At 25.8% G+C, this 23,388-nt stretch overlaps 1 protein-coding gene across 2 annotated transcripts in view; it reads right to left on the bottom strand.

Annotated features, from left to right (window-relative positions):
- The window catches only part of LOC126753969 (sushi, von Willebrand factor type A, EGF and pentraxin domain-containing protein 1), a 73,668-nt gene extending 50,602 nt beyond the window's left edge, over positions 1 to 23,066 (bottom strand). For both annotated transcript variants that reach the window (XM_050465763.1, XM_050465762.1), the window contains exons 1-2: positions 22,900 to 23,066; positions 6,644 to 6,896 (exon numbers count right to left, since the gene is read on the bottom strand). In XM_050465763.1, coding sequence (XP_050321720.1) covers positions 6,644 to 6,764 — 121 coding nt within the window. In that variant the 5' untranslated portion in view covers positions 6,765 to 6,896; positions 22,900 to 23,066. The remainder of the gene's footprint in view (positions 1 to 6,643; positions 6,897 to 22,899) is intronic.
- Between the last annotated feature and the right edge of the window lie 322 nt (positions 23,067 to 23,388).

Below are 23,388 nucleotides of genomic sequence, written 5' to 3' on the forward strand. Positions count from 1 at the left end.
TCCAATAATTTTGCGCAAAAATCTTGCTATTTGCTATCATATTTTTGTGCATACTCATAAACAAACCGGTATAAATGTGACAACTCAATTAAAATGAAAAATTTATTTGCAAATGTGGCAACCCTGCCGAAAATGTAATGCCAAAATACAGCTATTTTGAAATTTTACATCAATGTAGTGTGATTAACTTAAACTTTCAACTAACTAAAATTTTTTTAAAACTTTATTACATATATAATATAGTAAGGTAACCCTGTCGAAAGGCAATCATTTTAATCGACACTCTTACAAATTAAAATCCGTTTTTGCTTAATTTTTGTCTTCACTAAATTTGTAAAATAAAAAATTTATTTGAAAAAGTGGCAACCCTGCTGACCAAATTGTGCAAAATCTAGCTATTTTGAGTTTTACTTCGATGTAGGCTGATTAGCTAACTTTCAACCAACTAATAATTAATTTTAAATTAACTTTATTTTATTATTTGGTATGGTAACCCTCGGAAAAATTAAAACAATTAGAGTAATAATTTATTTATTTATTTATTTTTTTTAATTTTAAATTTAAAACAAAAAAAATAAAATAAAAAAAATTTAATTTGAAAAAATTAAAATTGTAATTAAAATTTTCTTAATCCAAATATTTAGATATTAATTATTTAAAGTTTTGTATATTTTTAAAAATTTTTTTATTTAAAATTTTAATCTAAAATTTTTTTAATTCAAACAATTAAAGTATTAATTTATTTTTTTGTTTTTTTTTTTTAATTTTAATTTAAACCTAAAAAAAATTAAAACAAAAAAATTTAATTTGAAAATTAAAATTGTAATTAAAATTTTCTTGGTTTAAATATTTAAATATTAATTATTTAAAAATTTGTATATATTTTTTTAAATTTTTTTTTATTTAAAATTTTAATCTTAAATATTTTTAGTTAGAATTAATTATTATTTACTCTTAATTAAAATTCTAATTTTTATTTCCGAACTTAAATTTTAATCCAACAACTTTTATTGATCTAAAAAATATTTAAAAACTTAAATTTTAATGTTTTAAATTTAAAATTATCAAAAGGAAATTTTAAATATTAATTTTTAATTAAAAAGAATATTTAATTTAAAAAAATTTAAACTCAGTTTAAAAAATTTAAAGTCTTATTAATTAATTAAATTTGTCGTGTAAAATTAATTTAATTAAATTTAAAAAATTTCATTAGATTTTAAATTAATTAATTAAAAAAATTTTAAATTTTTTGTGTAAAATTAATTAAATTAAATTAAATTTAATTAAAATTAAATTTAAAAATTAATTTTAAAAATTAAATTTAATTAAAATTTAATTAATTAAATTTTCGACTTAATATTTTTTTGTTGGATTAAAATATAAGTTTGGGAGAAAAAACTACAATTTTTTTTAAAAATAAATAATAATTAAAAAAATTAAAAGAAAAACTTAAAAAAATTAACAATTTAATTAAGATAAAAATTAATTAAAATTAAATAGATTTAAAATTAATTAATCAATCAATAAAATAATTAATTAATTTTTTGACTAAATATTTTTTTGTTGGATTTTTTTAATTAATTGATTAATTAATTTTTTAATTATAATTTTAATGTTTTTTTAATTAATTAAATCATTTGTTTTATTATTATTTTTTGTATTAATATTCTTACAAATTCCCAAAACAATTAAAGATATTTAATCAATAGAAAGTCATAATCAATAAAGAAATTATTGAAGCTGGTTGAGAATTGCCAGTAAACATTTAAGCAAAATATACGTTTAAAACGCAGTTTAGTAAGAATTGAAAATAGACACAGAAATAAATTTTTATATTTTCTACTTCATTGCTTATAGTTTGCTTTTATGAATACTTATGCTGACTGTTAAAGACCGGTTTAAACTAACGGTAATTAAGTAAAACTCACCGGCGCGCACACTACATACTTTCTTTCTTAACTCATTCTAGCCACTCATCAATATTAATCGATTCGTCTGACTGGTTCCGCAACAAGTGCATGCATTTACTTTGAGTGGGTATAAGCACACAAGCATACAAATAAACATACATATCTACAAATATACATATATACAAGCTAATATGTATTGTATATTCATGTATACATTTATCTATACTTAGAGCAACGAAGAATACAAGTTTGCAACTCGAAAGAATGCATTATAACCGTGTTTATAGCTTTAACACACTTGCCACAACTAAGCTTCAGCAGATGCACCCGGCAACTAACGCGATTTGACCCACATTCATCTAACAAAAAAGAATTGAAACCAACACTATTCACTTCACTTTATTACCCAGCTTGAAGCGGTCGCGCGCTATCAACAACAAATCAACGTTATCAGCTGAAAACTATCGTCAACTGTGTAGTAAATTAGTAGCGCAACAACAACAAAAAACAAACAACAACTGTAAATGCAGTAACAGCCAAAATGTTGTTGGCTTTGTTGTAGTTATTACCGCTGCACCTACATATTTACAAGTATATGCAATGGAAGCAAAGAATGCTGAAGCGCCTGCGCGCAACTTCAACAGGCAAGCAGCAAGCGCGTTGTGGCAACATCTTCTGCTGCAACGAGGTGTCTCAGGAAATTATGCAGTCAAGCATGCATGGGTGTATATATTTGCATTTGTATGCTCGTGTGTATGTAAGTGTGTTTGTTTGCAAAATATATTACTGCAATGGCGCCAGCAGCAGCTGCTGACAGAGGCGAGGCTTTGGTGGAGTGCCTGTCTGGTTGTAGACACAAGTGACGGCAACAGCTGAGGACGCAATAAATGCGGTTAAAAGTGGACTTGTGAATTGTATATTTTTGGAAAAATTATTTTATATACTATATATATGCAGGCAAAAGAAAAATATTTGATTTTTGACTAGTTTTTTGGAGTTTGTAACATTTATCAGATTTTGATCGGCAGTTATATGCTATAATCGCTCTATCTGAAAAATTTGTTCGGAAATTGTATCATTGTCTTTGGTAATAATCCATGGCAAATTTTGTGAAGATACCTTGTCAAATGAACAAGTTTTCCATACAAGAACTTGATTTTGATAGATCAGTTTGTATGGTAGCTATATGCTATAGTAGTCCGATCTGAACAATTTATTCGAAGATTGTAAAGCTGTCTTATATAATAGTTTATGCCAAATTTGGTGAAGATATTTTGTAAAATAAAAAAGTTTTACATACAAAAACTTGATTTTAATCGGTTTGTTTTTATGACAGCTATTTCCTATAGTGGTCCGATATCGGTATTTCAGTGCACATTTACTATATCCTGTTCAGTGTATGAAAATGTGGGATATTCTTCTCATTTGCTATACTTGCTTCTATTCGTAACTAGTTATAAACCCATTTCAATAAGACTAGTTACAAATGTAAATACTTTTGAACTATTTTAGCAAAGATTTTACTAATTTGTTAGTTCGGAAATATTTAATTAATTTATTGGATTTGGCGGAAAACTGAGTATGCGCGGAGGATGAAGAGACGCATTATATTTGCGAATGCTCAGCCTTCAACCAAAAGAGACGGCATATACTCCACGGCTCTCAATGCCTCTTGGCAACTGAGGTGAAAAATAAACAGTATTTTCTACGAAATTCACTGAGGTGTTGAATAAATCTTAATTTTGGTTACCTCCTGGCAGCACAATATGCCTTATGATGGCCTACCTGCGACCGCCTGCGTTCTAGCGCTCCTGCCTGACTTGGCAACCAACTAACCAAACAATCCCAATCTTCTTCTGCAGATTTAGCACAAAATATACATAAGCATCTGAATTGCTGGCTGTACAAGTTTCATTAACGAGACTAGGCCACAACTAATCCGCAACTAGTCTGAAACTAGTCCGAAATGGTCTACATTTTGATTCAAATAAAATATATATTTCTAAGAGACTAGATATAAAACTCTATATATAAGAGTAGTTCGCAACTAGTCCGAAATTTAGAATTTCTACTGCTGCACAAGTTTTGCCAACGAGACTACTTCGCAACTAGTCCGAAATGGTATACATTTTAATTCAAATAAAATATATATTTCTAAGAGACTAGATATAAAACTATATATATAGACTAGTTTGCAACTAGTCCGAAAAAGCATAAATTTAAATTCAAATAAAAAATATATTTACAAATACTTCAACCTGGCTTTCCACGCAGAACTATGTATATTGCTAGTTAAGCAGCCACTTATGGATATATGTATGTAGCTAAACATGTTGTTGTTGTTGCAATTTTGTCGTATGGCGGTCGTACTAGTATTCTTGCAATTCACCTTATTTAAAGTTGTTGTTATTTATAGTTAGTTGTCGACATAGCTACTAGTTGATTTTTGTTGTTGTTGTTTTTATTGTTGTTGCTCTTTCTCTATACACTCCATACATGATTATGTGGTATTTATCGTGTTTAAAGAAATACCGTTAAAAATTCTAGTTTGCAGTTGCTCGCTTTACTGTTCTCATTGCTGACTACATTGCCACAACGTGTCTGCCCGCTATAGTAATACCTGTTGTTGTTGTTTTGACGGTTGATCGATGTTGAGGCACCGCAAAACCCGCTTGCTGCCGCAGCGTTACACGCTTAGTACTCACACACTCGTTATCTATGCGCGCCGCTAGCAACAAGTAGCTGCTGGTGTTGTTGTTTTTGTTGTGGTTGGTGCTAGTGGCGGCTGTGGTGGTGTTGTTGGGTGTTTGGTGTGCGGTGTTGGCAATCGAACAAGTGTTTCAGCAGCCGCCAGCGGGTAACTCGCATGACTGGCATGCAACAGTAAGCTTGCATTAACATTTGTTGCGGGCAACCGTATGTGTGTGTGTGTGGTATGTGTATATAACTGTTAAACCACTGCCTTGTTTATGCATGGAGTTGTAGGTTTGAATGACGGAATTGCCGGTGGCCTAATATAACTGGTGCATTCTATGTATAGCGAAGAAGCATAACACACATACATTCATATACATACATATGTACGCACATACACACGTACATACGGCAGCAAGTTTATGCACTTACATACATATACTTATGCTGCTGTTAACTTCATTATCAGCTAGCAAAGAATTATTGGTGTGCATTATATCACGACTATAGCCACCTTGCCTTATTTTGACACGCCATTACTCATACCACCACACACACATCAGCACTGTTGTAAACGGCTTGGGAAGTTTGGCGATAAGCCTTAATAAGTAGCGTAACGTTGCGCTCACGAAAGTCAGCACTAAATAAATGTCATTTTATTGAATGAGAACTCACGCAGCAATTCTTACAAGATCTGCCTTATTTGTCATATGATGTATTATGTGACGGCAATTGCAGTCAAGTGCTGCAGTTATGCATGTTGCAAGGTGTGGAAATTGATGATTAGTGCCTTATGTAACTACAGGCAGCGAATTTAACTATTGCATTTACTTGTAAATATATATTTGTGTACGTGTATTTGTTCGTTAAACATATTTCATTCAAGGGACGACAATGCGTATGCGTAATGTACTTTCGTAAAATAATACGCAACTAATTTCATTCTGTAATTTAACTCATTAAAAGAGTATGTACAATTTTTTCTCATTTTCAAAATTTACTGTTTATAAATTACCTAAATAGTATTGTGGTCCCGATTTTAGTCTCGAAATTTAAAAAAATAAACATTAAACTTTACTTCTTCTTATTTCTATTGCAATCAGTAAATTCTATGACGAAGAAAAATATCAGTGCCGATTTTTTTATGTAATCCCGTTTTAGTCCCGAAATTTTAAGAAATAAATTTAAAAGTTTACTTCAATACATTACTATTGCAACAAATGATGTCTACTACGAAGAGAAATATCAATCCCGTTTTAGTCCCGAAAATTTTAAAATCACTTTCATATTGAAATCGCGTTTTAGTACCGAAATTTGAAGAAATAAATTTAAAAACTTACTTCAATTAATTACTATTGCAACAAATGATGTCTACTACGAAGAGAAATATAAATCCCGTTTTAGTCCCGAAAATTTTGATATCAACTCAAAGTATTAAACATGATAGATATAGTAAAATAAAGTTGATTTTGTTATTATTGCAGTCAATAAAGTGAATAATATACATATGTACATACATACAAAAAAATAGCAATATTGATTCTATAATGTAAACCCGTTGTAGTCCCGAATTTTTTTTTAAATTGCCCAAAGTATTAAAAATATTAAATTTCATTTTATAAAGTTCAAATTTTTTTGTTGCACTCAAAAGTTTCTACACACTAAAAACATTTCAATCACGTTTTTACAACGTAATCCCGCTTAAGTACCGAAAATTTCCAAAATATCATAAAGTATAAAAAATTTACAAATTTCATAAAATTAAGCTAAAATTGTTATTATTTCAGATTATAAGGCAAAGAATGCAAAATTGTATCAATTTTTACTTTTAATGTATAGTAATCCCGAAATTACCTCAAAACTATTAAAACCGAAAAAATTGCATAAAATTAAATTAAAATTGTTATTATTGCAGCCACTAAAGCTTTAAGCAAAGAAATATATCGATCCCGATTTTTTAATGTAATCCCGATTTAGTCCCGAAATTTTTTTAATTATAAAAAATATTTTTTAATGGATAAAAAATATGTTGTACTCACCATTTGGACACGAGAGACCTTCCTCGATCGCTGCATTTGTTTTTGTTGTCGTTGTGGCTATTAAGACCAAAAAATAAATAGCGGACAGCCAACTTAAACTGGCCGCCGTAGAACCGCTCATTTTGCGAACGTTTTTAACCACTTCACACCGCCTTACAAACGCTATTTGTAGCCAGCTTATATCTTTCTTACTTTTTGTATATAAAAATTTGATATGAAACACTTTTTAAAGATGATTACTTTAAAGATGAAGCTAGAATGAAAATAAAGTAAAGAAAAAAAATTAATTTTGATTATAAAATACAAAATTAAAATTAAAACTAATTAAATTAATTAAAGTAAAATGAAAAATGAAATAAAAAATCATAAATTTAATAAAAATAAAAATAAACTAAATAATGATAAGAAATAATTAAATAAAAATACATTAAATAAAAAAATTTAAATAAAAATAAAAATTAATTATATAAAAAACAAAAAATATTTAAATGAAGTTTTCAATTTTTGTGAAAAATTACTCTTTATTTTTTTGCTACAACATCAGAATTTATTTATTTTTTTACAACAACAACAAAGTTTTATGTGCCTTATAGAAATAGATTGATTTAAAAAAAATTAAATAAAAATAAAAATTAATTATGTGAAAAATAATTAAATAAAATTAGCAATTTTAATGAAAAAAATTATTTTTATTTATTTTTTTCTACAACAACAATATAATTTGTGCCTTTGAATATAATAAAAGAATAAAATAAATAAATATAAAAAATATTAAAATAAAATAAAAAGATTATTTAATAAATATTAAAAAAAAAACATTAAATAGTAATAAGAAATAATTAAGTAAAATAAAAAAAAAAATAATAATTTAAAAAAATTAAATAAAAATAAAAATTAATTATATAAAAAACAAAAAAAATTCAATTTTAAAGAAAAAATTAATTTTAATTTATTACTACAACAATAACATTTTTTGGGAATTTTTGGGCAATTTTTTACAACAACAACAACGTCATGTGCCTTTTTGTTGCAGCCAATTTTTTTACAACAACAACCATATTTTATTAGCCTTTGTGTTTTAGCTTTGTGAAACTATTCATTTTTTATTTAAAGCCCTTAAATTAAAATACAAACACACAAACAAAGCTGTGAGCAAAAATTCCAGCTGACGCACACATATCAAATGTCACACACAAAGCGACCGACTATGAATTTTCTAGCGCAAATAAAAAACAACAACTAAAGTAAAGCTCACTGCCAGACAAACCCGTCAGAGCACGTGCAAGTTGTCGCACAACAACAAAAAAAACGGAGGAAAAAATATAAAAACACTCGCCATAACTCCCAACGCAAATGAAATGCAAATAAAATAACAGTTAGCAACAACAACAGCAACGCACGTGAGCAGAATTTCACCTCACTGCAACACCTACGAATTTATGCACTTTTAAATGCCTCATTACAGCACCCAGCAACACGCCATCACACACACCTTCCTACACTCATATATGTACATGTTGCTGTATGTATGTGTGTTACACTTTAGAAAGTCAGTAAGCAAGTCTGCCAATTGAATTAAATTCAAAACTGCAATGATTGCTGGCAAGTCGAAACATTTCTACACTCTTTTACGCCTGCCATCTATCGCCTGGCGTCGCAAGCCGGTCGTCGAGTTTCCCCAAACGCCAGCGGCTGCATTGTAGCGATGTGTTGGTAGAGTAGAGTTGGCACTGCGCTTACAGTTAATTAACCAAATACGGTTTTAACAAGTGCTCAAACGCAAGCGTGTATTTAATGCCAAATGAAAAGTTTCAATTACACAGCAACTGTACCGTTATTAACGCATTCAATTTGTGTTTATTTTTATATTTTTATACATTTAATTAAATAAAAGTTGGGTACTGAAAAATACGTTAAATAGAGTGTGAGTGTGGCTCATTTGGCTTTACTTTAATGTTTCGGATTTTTGTTATATGTTAAAAAAAATTTAAAAAAGTTATTTTTGTCTTTTTGAATTTCCATATTTATTTTTAATAAAATATTTTTTTAGTTTAAATTTATTTTTTAATTTTGTATTTTCGTTTCCTGGATTATTTTTATGCATATAATTTTTTTTAAATATTTTTATTTATTTAAAATTTTTTTTTTTAATTTCAAAAATTTTTGAAATATTTTTAATTAAAGTTGAATTGTATATTTTTCTAGTTTCAAAAAATTTTATTTTCATTTTCTGGTTTATTTTTATTTATGTACATATTTTTTTTTAAACTTGTTTGTGCTTCAATTATTTTATATTATTACTTCTATTTTTTTTACTTTAAAACTAATTCTTTAATTCTCAATATTTATTTGTATGGTTTTTAAATGTTTTTTTAACTTTTTTTTTAGTTTTTGAAATGTTTTAAATATGTTTTTTTCTTCAATTATTAGTTAATTTTAATTAATTTTCCAGTTTAATTACAGTTATGTTATTTTCACAATTTGGTTTTGATTGATATTTATCCCTTTTCGTTCATTAACTCATTTAGCTTTACTTTTCTTCATCTTAATATTTTTTTTTTTAATTATCCATAATCATTATAATGATTTTTAAATTTTTTTATATTTTTAATTTTTTTTTATTTTTGCAAACATTTTTTTAAAATATTTTTAATTTTTTTAATATTTTTAATTTTTAATATTGTTTTAATATAAAACTTTTTTTTAATATAAAACTTTTTTAATATTTAAAAAAAAAGTTTTTTCTAATTTTAAAAAAGTTTTTACTTCAATTTCTGGTTAGTTTGGGTTCAAATTAACTTTATTTATTCTGTTAAATGTTTTTTATCTTTTTTCTTAAATTTTCATATTTACTTTATAGGTTTAATAATTTTTTTTTCAATTGTATTTTAATTTTTCTTTTTTTTTAATTTAAAAAATCTTTAAAATATGTTTTCTTTAATTTTTAGATAATTTCCTTCTAAATGAATTTTTTTAATAACTTTTAATTACATAAGTTTTTTTCATTATTAAAAAACTAATTTGAATTTCCTTCTATTTCTATTTTTTATACAATTTCTTATAAAATTTTATTTATTGTAATCAATTTTCTTCTATTATTTTTCTTTTTAATATTTTTTTTATTGATTTACTAAGTTTTATTTTATTTTTATTTATGTTATTTTATATTATTTTCTTTTATTTTATTTTTTATTTTATTTTATTTTGTTTTATTTTATTTTATTTTATTTTATTTTATTTTATTTTATTTTATTTTATTTTATTTTATTTTATTTTATTTTATTTTATTTTATTTTATTTTATTTTATTTTATTTTATTTTATTTTATTTTATTTTATTTTATTTTATTTTATTTTATTTTATTTTATTTTGTTTTATTTTATTTTATTTTATTTTATTTATTTCATTTTATTATATTTGAATTAATTATTTTTTGTCCACCTTTCTCTTAGTTACATTAAAATCCCCTCCTCGCAACCCTTTGTACAAAAGCCAGCACTAAAGTTCGTCGCCTGACCTTCGTGCGAGCAGGAATAAAAGACTTAAGCAGCGAACGCGTCGCTGACCAGACATTCAACAGACATCGCTCCGCCTGCCGTGAACAAGCAAATACTTGAAGTGGCTACCGTCAGCTGATGCTGTTGACATTGTTGTTGCTTCAACAACTAAATAAATACAGCCAACGCATAACCTTGCTTCGCGATATCCACTTGCAACAAGCAAACGGTGCGTGACACTATAACGTTTTGTAGCGAGCATTTTATTTATTTCTTTTAAATACAGATATGAACGGTATATGGTATATGGTATAAACGACTTGTATAAGACACATATGTACTAGTACAAATGCATTTAACTAGTTTGCCTTATTTCTTTCAGAGCAAATTATCGTAAATGATTTCATTTCCGGTTTTTTGTGCAGCATAGGTGTGATTTTTTGAGCACTGCTGACATAACGGTAAACGTAAGAACGCCAGTTTATTGATTTTTTTGTGATTTTTTATCTTTTTTAGTTGCTAATTGAATTGTGATCATTTGATTGTAATAAATACGAGGCTAATTGGTTACTAAAAGCTTCCAAAGTTCACAACAAAGTCTACAAAAAAAACTGGAGAACCTCAACCTAATATGTGAAGACTTTGACTTGATTACTTATGAATCATAATAAAATACAACCATAAATTTTAAGAAAAAATGTCAAATTTTATAAATAAAATATTTAGTTTCTCCACTTAACTAATTTGTTAAAGAAGTTAGCTGAAGTGACTTCCCTTTAATTTCATGATTTTTGAGTGAACTTGGGTGACAAACCTGAATACTTATACGCTGCGTGTGGTTATGGGAAGAGAAAAAGTTTAAATTCGTAAATTTATTATTGGAATATTTTTTCTTAAGTAATCATTATAAAATACAACAATAAATTTTGAGTAAAAATTTCAAATTTTATGCAGCAAAATATTTATTCTTTTTACTTTATCGGCTGTATTTTTTTTAAGCAAGAAAAGTTTGCTAAAGTGACGCTATTTCAATTTCATGGTTGTTGGCAAGCTTAGCCAGGTGATAAACCTTAAAATGTTTGCGCTAAGATTGGATATGGATAGAGAGAGTTTACGAAAAACTTTTTCAGGACAGCAAACATTTTAGGTGTTATTGGTAACTGGAAGGAGTATATGTTTAATGAAACTTTTCATGGTAGAAACACTTTATTATTGGGTTTGTGGCGATAACGGCGACTTGAAAAAGATTTTCTGAAAATCTTTCTTGGGATCAGAAGCAGATTTTTGACGCTATTTTGTAACTAGAAGGATTAAATGCCCGCCAAAAAGAGTTTTTGAGAAACAATTTTATGTCAGAGGTAGTTTTTTGACCTTATTTTGATACCAGAAAGATTGAATGCCGGCCAAAAAGAGCTTCTGAGAAACTTTTTCATGTCAGAAGCATTTCTTTTTTATACTATTTTGTAACCAGGAAGATTGAATGCCCGCCAAAAAGAGTTTCTAAAAAACTTGTTCACGTCAGAAGCAGGTTTTTGACGTCTTTTTGAAGCCAGGTGGTATAAATGCTCCTTGAAAGCTTTTCCTTTTAACGAAAATTTCAGAAACGAAACCTAAAGTCATTGAGGCTCCTCTCACCTTATGCAGTAGTTCCGCTTTAGTTTGAAATAATAATAAAATAGAGAATAGAATTGACATGGGGTAACTAAAATGCTAAGACATATTTTTCAAAATTAGGAAAAAATAATTTGAATTCATTTTAAATTTATCCATCCCTGAATAAATATGAAAATTTTGTTCTTCAGTACATTTCTTCATTTTCAAACACTATAAGCAAATGAAATGCCACTTAATGATGCGCCTGTCAACTCAGCGACTACGCAGCTTTACAAAGCAATAAATCTTGAATTATTAATAAACCTACATATCATACTACATATCATAAATATGTATATATGTAAATTTCAAAAACATAAATCAGTCTTAGAAAGCAAATATTTTAATTACGTGCCGTTGCTAGCAGGTATATGCATATGTTTAATATTTGTACTTGAAGAAAATTCATATTATTGAAATAATATTTTTAATATATTGAATATATATATGTATAGCTTAAATATATTAGTTTAATAATATGTGTATATGTATGGCGCATGCAGCAAACCCACACAAACACATATTTCTTATACGCTTTATTTCAGTTCATTGCTTTGTAAATATAAGACACGCTCGGTAGCTGAAGTCTTTTGCTGACTCCTAAGCGATTTGACCTTCAAATGGCTTATGTTGTACAGATATATATACCTAAATGTATTCATATATATATCTATATATACATATATACTTAGTACTTAAATACTATATGTAAGCCTGCTGTTTCCGTAGGTGCAGTTGTTGTTCATTCTTTCAAATCGCAGAATTATAGGTGCAGCAAATGAATGGCTAGCGTACAAAGCTTTGGTAGGAGGAAATGCTTAGACAAAGATTATCGCGGCTTAAAGCACAAAAACAACTCTTTAATAATTTATCAACATTTAATAGATATGAATCAGTGAGGTGAGTAGTAATTAATTGAAAACTATAAATTATGTAATATTAAGCTATGTTTATAAAAGCAACAAAAGTGGGCCTAACAGCTGGTAATAAATTGGAAAAACATTTTATGTGAAGATTAATTAGAGTTATTTGGTCAAACAAGTGTACTGAGAACTGGTAATAAAGCAGACAAGGGCATTCATACTGAAGGCAAAAAATACAAACGAAAATACAAAAATAAAATATTATAAAATTTATTAGAAAAAATATTTTATTTTAATAGCAAATTTAATATTATATTTATTGAAAAATTTTAGTCGAAAATTTTAACTTTTTAAACATTAATTGGACAAATATGACAAAAAAATGCATTGTTCTTTTTTCATATTTTCAATATTTTTTACTGGTTTATATATAATTTTTTATTTTTATTTAATTTTTCATTAATTTATTTAGTAAAAAATAATTTTTGATATTTATTTTTTCATTTTTTTTGTTTTGTAAACAACACTAACAAAATTTTTTCATTCAAAATATCACCACCTATTCCTGATCGCTTGTCAAATAAAAGCAACGCCTAGCAAGCACTTCATTTGCCTTTGTATGCCTTTATGTAACACTTTTGCGCAATTTAATGCAGCTCCCAAACTGAAAGTTGGTCAATGCAGTTTTTTCATAAGCAAATCCCATAGAAGTGTGTTTGTAAATGTAATAACAACAATAAAAATTTGTTATTTAAACATACATATATTTATGACTATGCAACTCCGAAAGCAAACTTAACTATAACAACAAAACAACAACAATAACAACAAACAACAAACAAAAAGACAACGCTGAGGCGTCTTCATTGGTTTTAAGGCGTCTTTCACATGCAAATTTGCAGGCGATTTGTAATGGTAAGCGGATTAGAAAATGAAGAAGCGGAAAAATGAACTAAATGTAACTATAACGTACATAAATTTAATGGCAATGATTGATTGCAGATTTAAAAATAAAAAAATTATATAAAAATATAAAAATAAAACATGCGGTTAATATGAATCAGATATTTTACATAAGCATATTGTGATAGTCAGTATGAAAATTATTAAAAAAAATAAAAAAATAAATTTAGTAAAATTAAAATAATATTTAAAGATAATATATATTTTATAATTAAAATAAAAAAATTTGTCTTTTTCTCAAAACAAAATATATTTTTCTACAAAATAAATAAAAATGAAATAATTAATAATTAAAAAAAAAATAATTTAATTAAACGAATTAATAATGAACTAAAATAAAAAAATATTTCTGAAAACAAAATTAATATAAAGAGCATGTTTAAAAAAAATAAATTATTTTTATTAAAAAACATGAGCACTCTCTTAAGTTATGCAAAACAATTTCCATAAAAAAGTAAACGAATTGTAAAGTGTAAATAATTTTTAAAATAAACAACATTTTTTTTGAAATAAATAATATTAAAAATATATTTTATGATGCTAATAAATATTTTAAATATAAAAAATATATATCCAAAATATTAAAAAAAAAAGCACTTTTTTTTATTTTTTTTTTTAAAACAATTTTCTTAAAAAAAACGAATTTAAAAAAGTGTAAAATTTTTTTATTTAATATTTATATAAAATTGATTTTTATTTTCAAATAAATAATATTAAAAATATATTTATTCATAATAAATATTTTTTTAAAGATTAAAATAAATATATAAAATATCGAAAATTTAAAATAATAAAATAAAATATGACAAACTAAAAAAAATTTGTAATTTTTCTTAAAAAAATTATAAAATTATTAAAAATGATTTAAAAAAATAATTAAAAATTTAATATTTATATAAAATGTTCCTTGATTTTTTTTTTTTACATAAAAAAAAAAAATTGTTTTTTTTTTATACAAAAAAAATTGTTTACAAATATTGAAAAAAAAATAAATTTTACCAAAATATTTAAAACAGATAAAATAAAATATGACAAAACAAAAAAATATAAACAAGTTTTAAAAAAAAATTATAAAAAATTACAAAAAAAAATTAAAAATATAAATTATATAAAATAATTATTTTTATATAAAAAAAAAACAAATTATTTTTCTTTTTATTCAAATAATAAAAATAATTAATTCAAAAATATTTTAAAAATACAAAAAAAATTTAACAAAATTTCAAAAAAGATATAATAAACTATGACAAAAAAAAATATGAAAAGTATAATATAAAAAATGTAAAAATTTTTAAAAAAATTTTAAAAAAAAATATAATTTATATAACAACATATTTTGTATAAAAAGCAAACTCCATTTTTTTCACCTTCTTCACAAACGAACATTATTTAGTAAAATACAAAAAAAATATTTTACCATAAATTTAAAAGAATACAATAAAAAGGAAAAACAAAAAAAACTCAACAAAAATGTAATTAAATATATTTCAACGTAACTAAAAATCATTAATTAAATATAGAAAATTAAAAATTATTATTTGCTGAAAAACTAGGAAAAAAAATTAAAAGAAAATATTTTATGTGTATATAATACATCATTTTTTAGTAATAAAGCACAACTTATTTTTCTTTTTTAACAAAACAAAAAAACTTCAATTATAAAAAAATATATCAACTAAAAAATCTCTTAAAAAATTTTTTTTATAAAAAAATATATTAACAAAAGACTAAACAAAAAATATAATAACATAATATAATTTAAAAAAAATTAAGAAATATAAATTAAAATATAATAATATTTATTTCAGTGTAATTAACAACTATCAATTAATTATCGATACTAAAAAATATTATTTGTTAATAAAAAAATTTGAATTTTGAAATTCAATGAAATTCATTTGAAAAAATTGAAATTTTATAAAACTCAAAAAAAAGTAAAATATTTGAAACCCAAAACCAAGAAATAAATTATTAAAGAGCAAAACAAAATTCATATGAGTAATGCCGTGCATTAAACCCTATATGCTAGAAGCAAACACCTAACACAAAGCAGCCGCTCAAAAATATTTGCATAACACAAGAATCTTCATTTAAATGTAAAAAAATATTAAATGCAAAGCAGCGCTGTTATTGTAAAAGAAATCGGGTCGCACTCATATAAATACATATATCAGGCTTTCATTCACAGAAATAATATTGACACAAAGAAAGCGGCGACTGACCGAAAAGTGGTATTATTCATCAAACAAAAATGCATGGAGCGCCGGTATCGATGCTTAATGATATGTAACTAGGTAGTTAGATAGCTACTAATGGGAAAATATCTGCAAAATATTGAGTCATCAATAATGTTAAGCAACTTAGATGCTTTGTTGGCTAACAACTATCATAATTATTTAGTTGTGGCGCGGGAGATGAGCTCATTGTTGAGAGACATATGAGTAAAGTTGTGATAAAAATAGCTGATTGAAACAACTAAATGATATACTATATACATATATACATATAAATAAACATATACATATACATAAATATGTTTATATAAATATATGTATATATATTTATGTATATAAAACTATTATTATTTTTTAACTTCTGCTTAGTTGTTTACTTTAACTATTTTTAGCTTTACTCTTTCTGACTTTTAGCCATCATAGCTATTTCCAAAACAAAATAATAATAATGAATCACACCACTCATAATCCACCAAACCAATCACGCATATTTCACGCACTCACCCAAACCCCCGCGCACATGCTTGCTAATCCATTTTGCCACCGAAAATCCGCAATTCAACCAAGTAAATTACCAGCAGTTATTGATACGCTCTTGAGTTGTGTTTGAATACCACACCTACGCGAAATTCAAATGAGTGCCCAAACCGGTTGTTTGAGTGCTGATTAGCGCTAATGGTTTGCCATAGAAATGTTCTTGGTATGTTATTTTTTTTTTCTAAAATTTAATTAGCTTAGCTCACTACCTGCTTTGTGTCCATAAAGACGCAATTCAGAGTTGGTTTGAGGTGAGTTAATTTTTGGAAAAAAATAATTAAAGAAATAAATAAGAAAATTAAGTTCAACATAATGCAAAAAACCATTTTCTGTGACCATTCAAGTCATATGCCAACTGTCATATTAAATTAAACGTTTTATTCAATATTTTGACATTATACACAAAGTTTTCTATTACAAATAATGACCTTATTATCGTGGTCGAAAAAGTATTTTCGTATTTTGTCAATAGATGCCGTTGCAGTCATATATCTCCAGTGCTACCAATCGTGTCATACCCTACATTGTCGGAAAGGCGAGATTTTAAGCTTCATTTAACCAAAAAAAAATTAAATTCGCGGAATTTGAAAAAAAATTATAGCTGTTCAAAAATGAGTGAAAATAATGAAGAAATTCGATATATTTTGAAATTTTTGCATAAAATAGGGAAGAATGCCACGCAAGCAACCAATAAAATTTGTGAAGTTTACGAAGACGATGCTGTATCAGTTCGTGTAGCACAACATCGCTTCCGTTCTGAAAACTTCGATGTGAAAGATGCACCACGGTCTAGTCGACCTATCGTCGAAAAAGTCGATGAATTTATGGGAAAGACTGACCAGGACCATCACATAAGCAGCCATGACATCACTAAGGAACTTAACATTCATCGTCAGACGGGTTTGAACCATTTAAAAAAGACTGGCCACAAAAAGAAGCTCGATATTTGGGTACCACATGAATTGTCTGCGAAAAACTTAATGGACTGAATTAACATCTGCGATTCTTTGCTGAAACGAAATGAAATCGAACCATTTCTGAAGCGAATGGTAACAGGAGACGAAAAGTGGATCAAATACGACAATAATGTGCGAAAAAGATCATGGTTCAAGCGTGGTGAAGCTCAACAAATGGCCGCAAAGCCAAAATTGACGCCACGAAAGGTTATGCTTAGTGTTTGGTGGGTTTGGAAAAGAATCATCCACTATGAGCTGCTCCAGCCTGGTCGAACGATTGATTCTACACTTTACTCTCAACAACTGATGAGATTGAAGCAAGCAATTGACCAAAAAGGTCAGAACTGATCGACAGAAAGGGCTTCGTCTTCAATAAGGACAACGCTAGACCATACACATCTTTGATGACTCGGAAAAAAATGGGAGAGCTTGGCTGGAAAGTTTTGATGCATACACCATATAGACCTGACCCTGCGCCATCCGACTATCATTAGTTTCAGTCAATGCAGAAGTCCTTTAATGAAAGAAAGTTGACTTCCAGAGAGGGCTGTGAAAATTACTTGTCGCAGTTTCTCGCCGAGAAAGCAGAAAATTTTTACACTGCTGGAATAATGTCTCTAGCGGAAAAATGTCAAAAAGTGGTCTACCAAAATGGTACATATTTGGTTCATTAAAGTTTATTATAAATATAAAAAAATAAGTTTGATTAGAAATACGAAAAGACTTTTTCGACTACCCAATATAATGTAGTAAATCGTAAGCAATAAAAAACAAACTCAATTTTGATTATTTTGATGACACGTATTTTTGCAATCAAGTGACGATATAAAGTAATAAATTTTTGATATTAAAATCATAACAATAATTTTTGACAATAAATTTTCTTTATTTTATTATATTTTTTTGCATTTCATAAATATTTTTATGGTCCTCACAAATGAAAGCTAAAAATATAATTAAAATATTTTCTCACTTAAATTTTTTGTTTATATGCAATTGCAATTATGAAACCTGATAACAAAATTTTATTGTCAAATTGCTCCAAAGCTGTTCGGGTATGAGATATGAGCATATACAGTTGTTTACGATTAAGATTTGACAGCATCTTTCACTGACGTCAATTTTATGCTACATTTAATGGCTGTGGCTTGAAATCAGTGTGAACGAGTAACTGCTTCATTTTCCAGTCATTAAACGAAGCTGCTGTCTACTTTGAACAATATTTTAAATATTTATTATTTTTAAATTTTTTTTATATTTTTTTTAATTTTATTTTTTAGTTTTTTATTTTTTAAAAATTTCATTTTTTTATTAGCATCTTCAGCATTTTTTGCTTTAATTCATTATTTTTTTTATTATTTTTTTCATTTATAACCGTTTATTGATTTTTCTTTTTGAATTTTCATTTTTTTGCTCTATTTAATTTTTTTGATTATTTTTTTTACTTTTTTTATTTATTTTATTTTTGTTTGAATTTATAATTTATCATTGAATTTCCTTTTTTACATTAAATTTTTTCCTTTATTTCCACTTTTTCTCAAATTTCTCGCGCTTTTAGTTTTCAGCTTTTGATCACAAACCGCCAAAGTAACAGCGCAAAGCCAAGCGCAACAAGTGGCATCATCGTCTGATTTCAAATGCCTTAGCTGCGCGCGACGACAGCGGCAGCGTAGCGCGGCAGCACACACAACTGCGCTCAATCGCTTGAACTTTCACTTGGGCAGGTTGGACTTCTTTCGTAGAAGAAGTTTTGCTGTGGCGCTCCCCTTACTCCTCGCAATGTCATGGCAGCGGTAGCTGCTGAAGAGTCTAGCTGTTTGCCGCAGTAAAATCGTGTTACGGGCACATATGCTGTGTGTGTGTGTGACTGTTTATGTGACACTACCGCTTTTACCGCATTTGCGAAAATTCCAATGTTTTTTTCTGCCATTTTTTCACCGTAATAATATCTCTTGATCTTGTATCTTTTTACGCTTGTTATTTTTGGGCAGGCAAACTAGTTTTTCTCGATCTGTTTTTGGTAATCAAGGTAAATGTTATTTTTTGCATTTTATGGAGATAAGTAATATTTCACTGGTAGCTTTCGTTGAAGTGAAGTTGTTTTAAGTTTTTTTTCGACTTCTTTTTTGAAATTTTAGCAGTTAGCATGGTATATTTTTGAAAACTAGCTTCAGTGGGAAATTAAAAAAAAATCGTAAATTATGCTAATAACTATATAAAAAATTGTCATTTATTTATTTTTTTTATTTACTAAATATTATTTGAAAAAAAAATTTAAATTATTTTTATACTTTTTATTAAAATATGCCAAAAGGGAAAAATTATTGTTTTTATAAACATACCCACAAAATTTTAATTTAATTTTAATTTTAAACTAATTTTTAAATTTTTTAGTTATTTTTAATGAACAATAATTTTTTAAATTTAATTTAAAATTAATTTAAAAAATTAAAATTGTTGAAAAAAAAATATTTTGTTATGTATGTATATATAAACAATATTTTTTTAAATTTTATTTAAAATTAATTTAAAAAAAATTTAAAAAAATTTAATTTAAAAAATTAATTTTTAAATTTTTAGGTAGATTTATAAGAACAACAATTTTTTCCTTTAACAAATTTTAAAACTATTATGTAATAGTTTTTATTATTAAAAACTCATATCTTTTTATTTTGTTTGATTTTTATTTATTTTTTTAATAAAATTATTTTTTTTTGTAACAAAATGCGAAAAAATATACTAATCTTTAAAAAAATTAAATATTAAGCGCTATTCGTTATTTAGTATTTTTAATTAAGTTTAATTTTTAATTTTTTTTTTACATTTTTACGTCCGTTTGTCTGTCTGTATATATACGAATTAGTTGCTCTGTTTTTAAGATATCGTTCTGAAATTATGCACACATCATTTTCTCCGTAACGAGCTGCTTACTTGTAGGAATTATTAATATCGGATAACTATAACATATAGCTGTCATACAAACGGAACGATCGAAATCAAGTGATTAAAGAAAAATTTTCAATTTGACGAAATATTTTCCCGAAATTTGGCAGATTATTATCAAAGGAAACGCTTTAATCTGCGAACATATTGTTCAGATCGGACTACTATAGCATATATGTAGCTGTCATACAAACTTAACGATCAGAATTAAGTGATTGTATGGAAAACTTTTTCATATGACGAGTTATCTTCACGAAATTTGGTATGTATTCTTTTACAAGAAATTCGTGCAATATCCGACAAAATTGTTCAGATCGACTCACTATAGCATATAGCTTCCATACAAACTGGCCGATCAAAGTACTTCTAAGGAATCTTATGTATTTGTGAAGGATGTTTTAGCTTCGTTGCGACCGCCGTTAATGTTTTTCTTGTTTTATTTTTATTTTTGTAATTGTTGTGCTTTCAGAAAATTATTTTTTTGTAAATGATTAATTTTTCTGTTATAGCGAAATATTAAAAGAATGTCATATTTTTGTATTTTTCATATTTAAATTTTTATTCCACATTTTTTCCTATTTCGAAAATTTTCTATAATATCAAAAACATAATTTTAAAGTTTAAGTATTAATTTTATGCTTTAAAATTTTCATTTATATTCATATATATATTTGTACATATATATGTATTTGTAAACTTTTATTTTTTGGGATTTTTTTTTGCAATTTATATTTTTAGATTTTATTTTTCATTTCTCATTTTTTTTCTTTTTTAGTATTTTATTTATTTCTGGCTTTTCATATCATATCTAGCATTTTACACTTTTCTATTAAAAGTTTGAAATTTTTTCATTTATTATTTTATTTTGTTTTTTGTTTTATAATTTATATTTTTAGATTTTATTTTTTCATTTCTAGTTTTTTGTTTCATTTTCTCGTACTTTACTCATTTCTGACTTTTTAATAGCCTTTAAACTTTATATATTGTATTTTTGTAGTTTTTTAGTATAAGTTTGGATTGTTTCATTTATTTCTTATTTCAATTTTAATTTGTAATTTTTTTTTTTTTTAATTAATTTTTTTTATATTTAATTTGTGTTTTGATTATCACAGTATGATGTCCCTCAATCTTACGGATTCCTTCCGCATTTATCATTGCAGTCATTTATTTTATGTTTGCAATTTTTCACTTATTTTATTTTAATATAATAATTTATTAGCTTTTACTTTTAAATTTTCTCTTAATTTTTATTTTTAATTCTTTTCGTAATTTTTATTTTAAAGTTTTTACATAATTTTGATTTTTAAATTTTTTTTAATTTTTATTTTAAAATTTTTACTTAATTTTCATTTATAAAGTTTTTCTTAATTTTTATTTTACAGTTTTTAATTAAATTTTATTTTTAAATTTTTTCTTAATTTTGATTCTAATTTTTTTTCTTAATTTTTATTCTAAAATTTTTACTTAATTTTCATTTTTAAATTATTACTTAATTTTTATTTTTAAAATTTTTTTTTAATTTTTATTTTAAAATTTTTACTTAATTTTCATTTTTAAATTATTAATTATTTTTTTTTTTTTTAATTTTTACTAATCTTTTCCTTTTAAACTTTTGCTTAATTTTTATTTTATTTTTATATAAAATTTATTAACTTTTAGTTTCAAATTTTCTCCTAATTTTATTTTTAATTTTTTTCTTAATTTTTATTTTAAAATTTTTACTTGATTTTTTAATTTTTATTTTAAAATTTTCTTAATTTTTTATATTTCATTTTTAAAGTTCATATATTCTCCAGTTTACTACATTTTAATATTTATTTTAAAATTTTTACTTAATTTTCATTTTTAAATTGTTTCTTAATTTTTATTTTAAAGTTTTTACCTAATTTTCATTTTCAAATTTTTGCTTAATTTTTATTTATAAATTTTTGCTTAATTTTTATTTTAAAGTTTTTTCTTTATTTTCATTTTAATGTTTTTACTTTATTTTCATTTTTAAATTTTTACTTAATTTTAATTTTTTTAATTAATACATAATTTTTATTTTTTACTTAATTTTTATTTTTCAATTTTTATTTTTAAATTTTTACTTGATTTTTATTTTAAATTTGTTATTTAATTTTTATTTTTAAAATTTTCCTTTGGCACATAATTTTTATATTTCTTAACATTTTTTAATGTTCATATATTCTCCAGTTTTCTACATCTTTCCGTATTTCTCATATTCTTTGTAGTTTCTGCTAAAAATCACCACACGCCTTGCGCATTTAAAGACCTCTAACCAACATTTTACTCTTAACCATGAAGGTCAGCAATAATTTAACACATAAAATTTGGGTTAACGGCATTTTGGCACAGCATCCAAGCGCACGCCACAAATGAAAAGCACAAAGCCGAGATTTATTAAACTCAGTATATCCGTGTATAGCCGCCCTGCTGGACCACAGCATGGACCACAAAATGAGCAATAAATTATCAAAATCAAAAATGAATTGCGTAACATTGACACAATTCTCTAATATGTTGCATTTTCACATATTCGACACACACACATAAGCACACGCTTGTTACTTTTAATAAGAAAAAATTATATAAAAATTTAATTCGTACCCTTTAACACTGCAATTTTGAAACACACAAGTCACGCGAAGTCAACACACAAAAAAAAAAATTAACAAAAAAAGCAAGAACTAACGGTCACAACAACACAATTCGATTGAGTCGTCAAAGTGTGTACGCGTGCGCTCCGACCGTTTACGAGCGCTGGCGGCAACAACGAGTAGCGTTTTCTAACTGAAAGCCAGAATCTGTGGAGTCAAGCCAGCAAGTCAGCGCTCGGCGTTGAAAAGCGAGAAAACGCACGCTGAAGCTGCCAGTTATCTATTGTAGGTATATAAGCGCGCGGCAGGCGCGAGCAGCGGCAGTTGAAAACCGGTAATGTGAGCAGAGGCAGAGACAGGCGAGTAAATAGGTGTGTAGGGTTATATACATAGTTGTATATACATATGTATATGAGAGTATGTTTGTGTATAGGTGTGCGCACAAAAGCGGATTATTGCTATTTATAAACATTTGTGTGTGTGTGTGCGTGCGCCCAGC

Source organism: Bactrocera neohumeralis, chromosome 3 (genome assembly GCF_024586455.1).
Source record: "Bactrocera neohumeralis isolate Rockhampton chromosome 3, APGP_CSIRO_Bneo_wtdbg2-racon-allhic-juicebox.fasta_v2, whole genome shotgun sequence".
In the NCBI taxonomy this organism is placed as follows: domain Eukaryota; kingdom Metazoa; phylum Arthropoda; class Insecta; order Diptera; family Tephritidae; genus Bactrocera; species Bactrocera neohumeralis.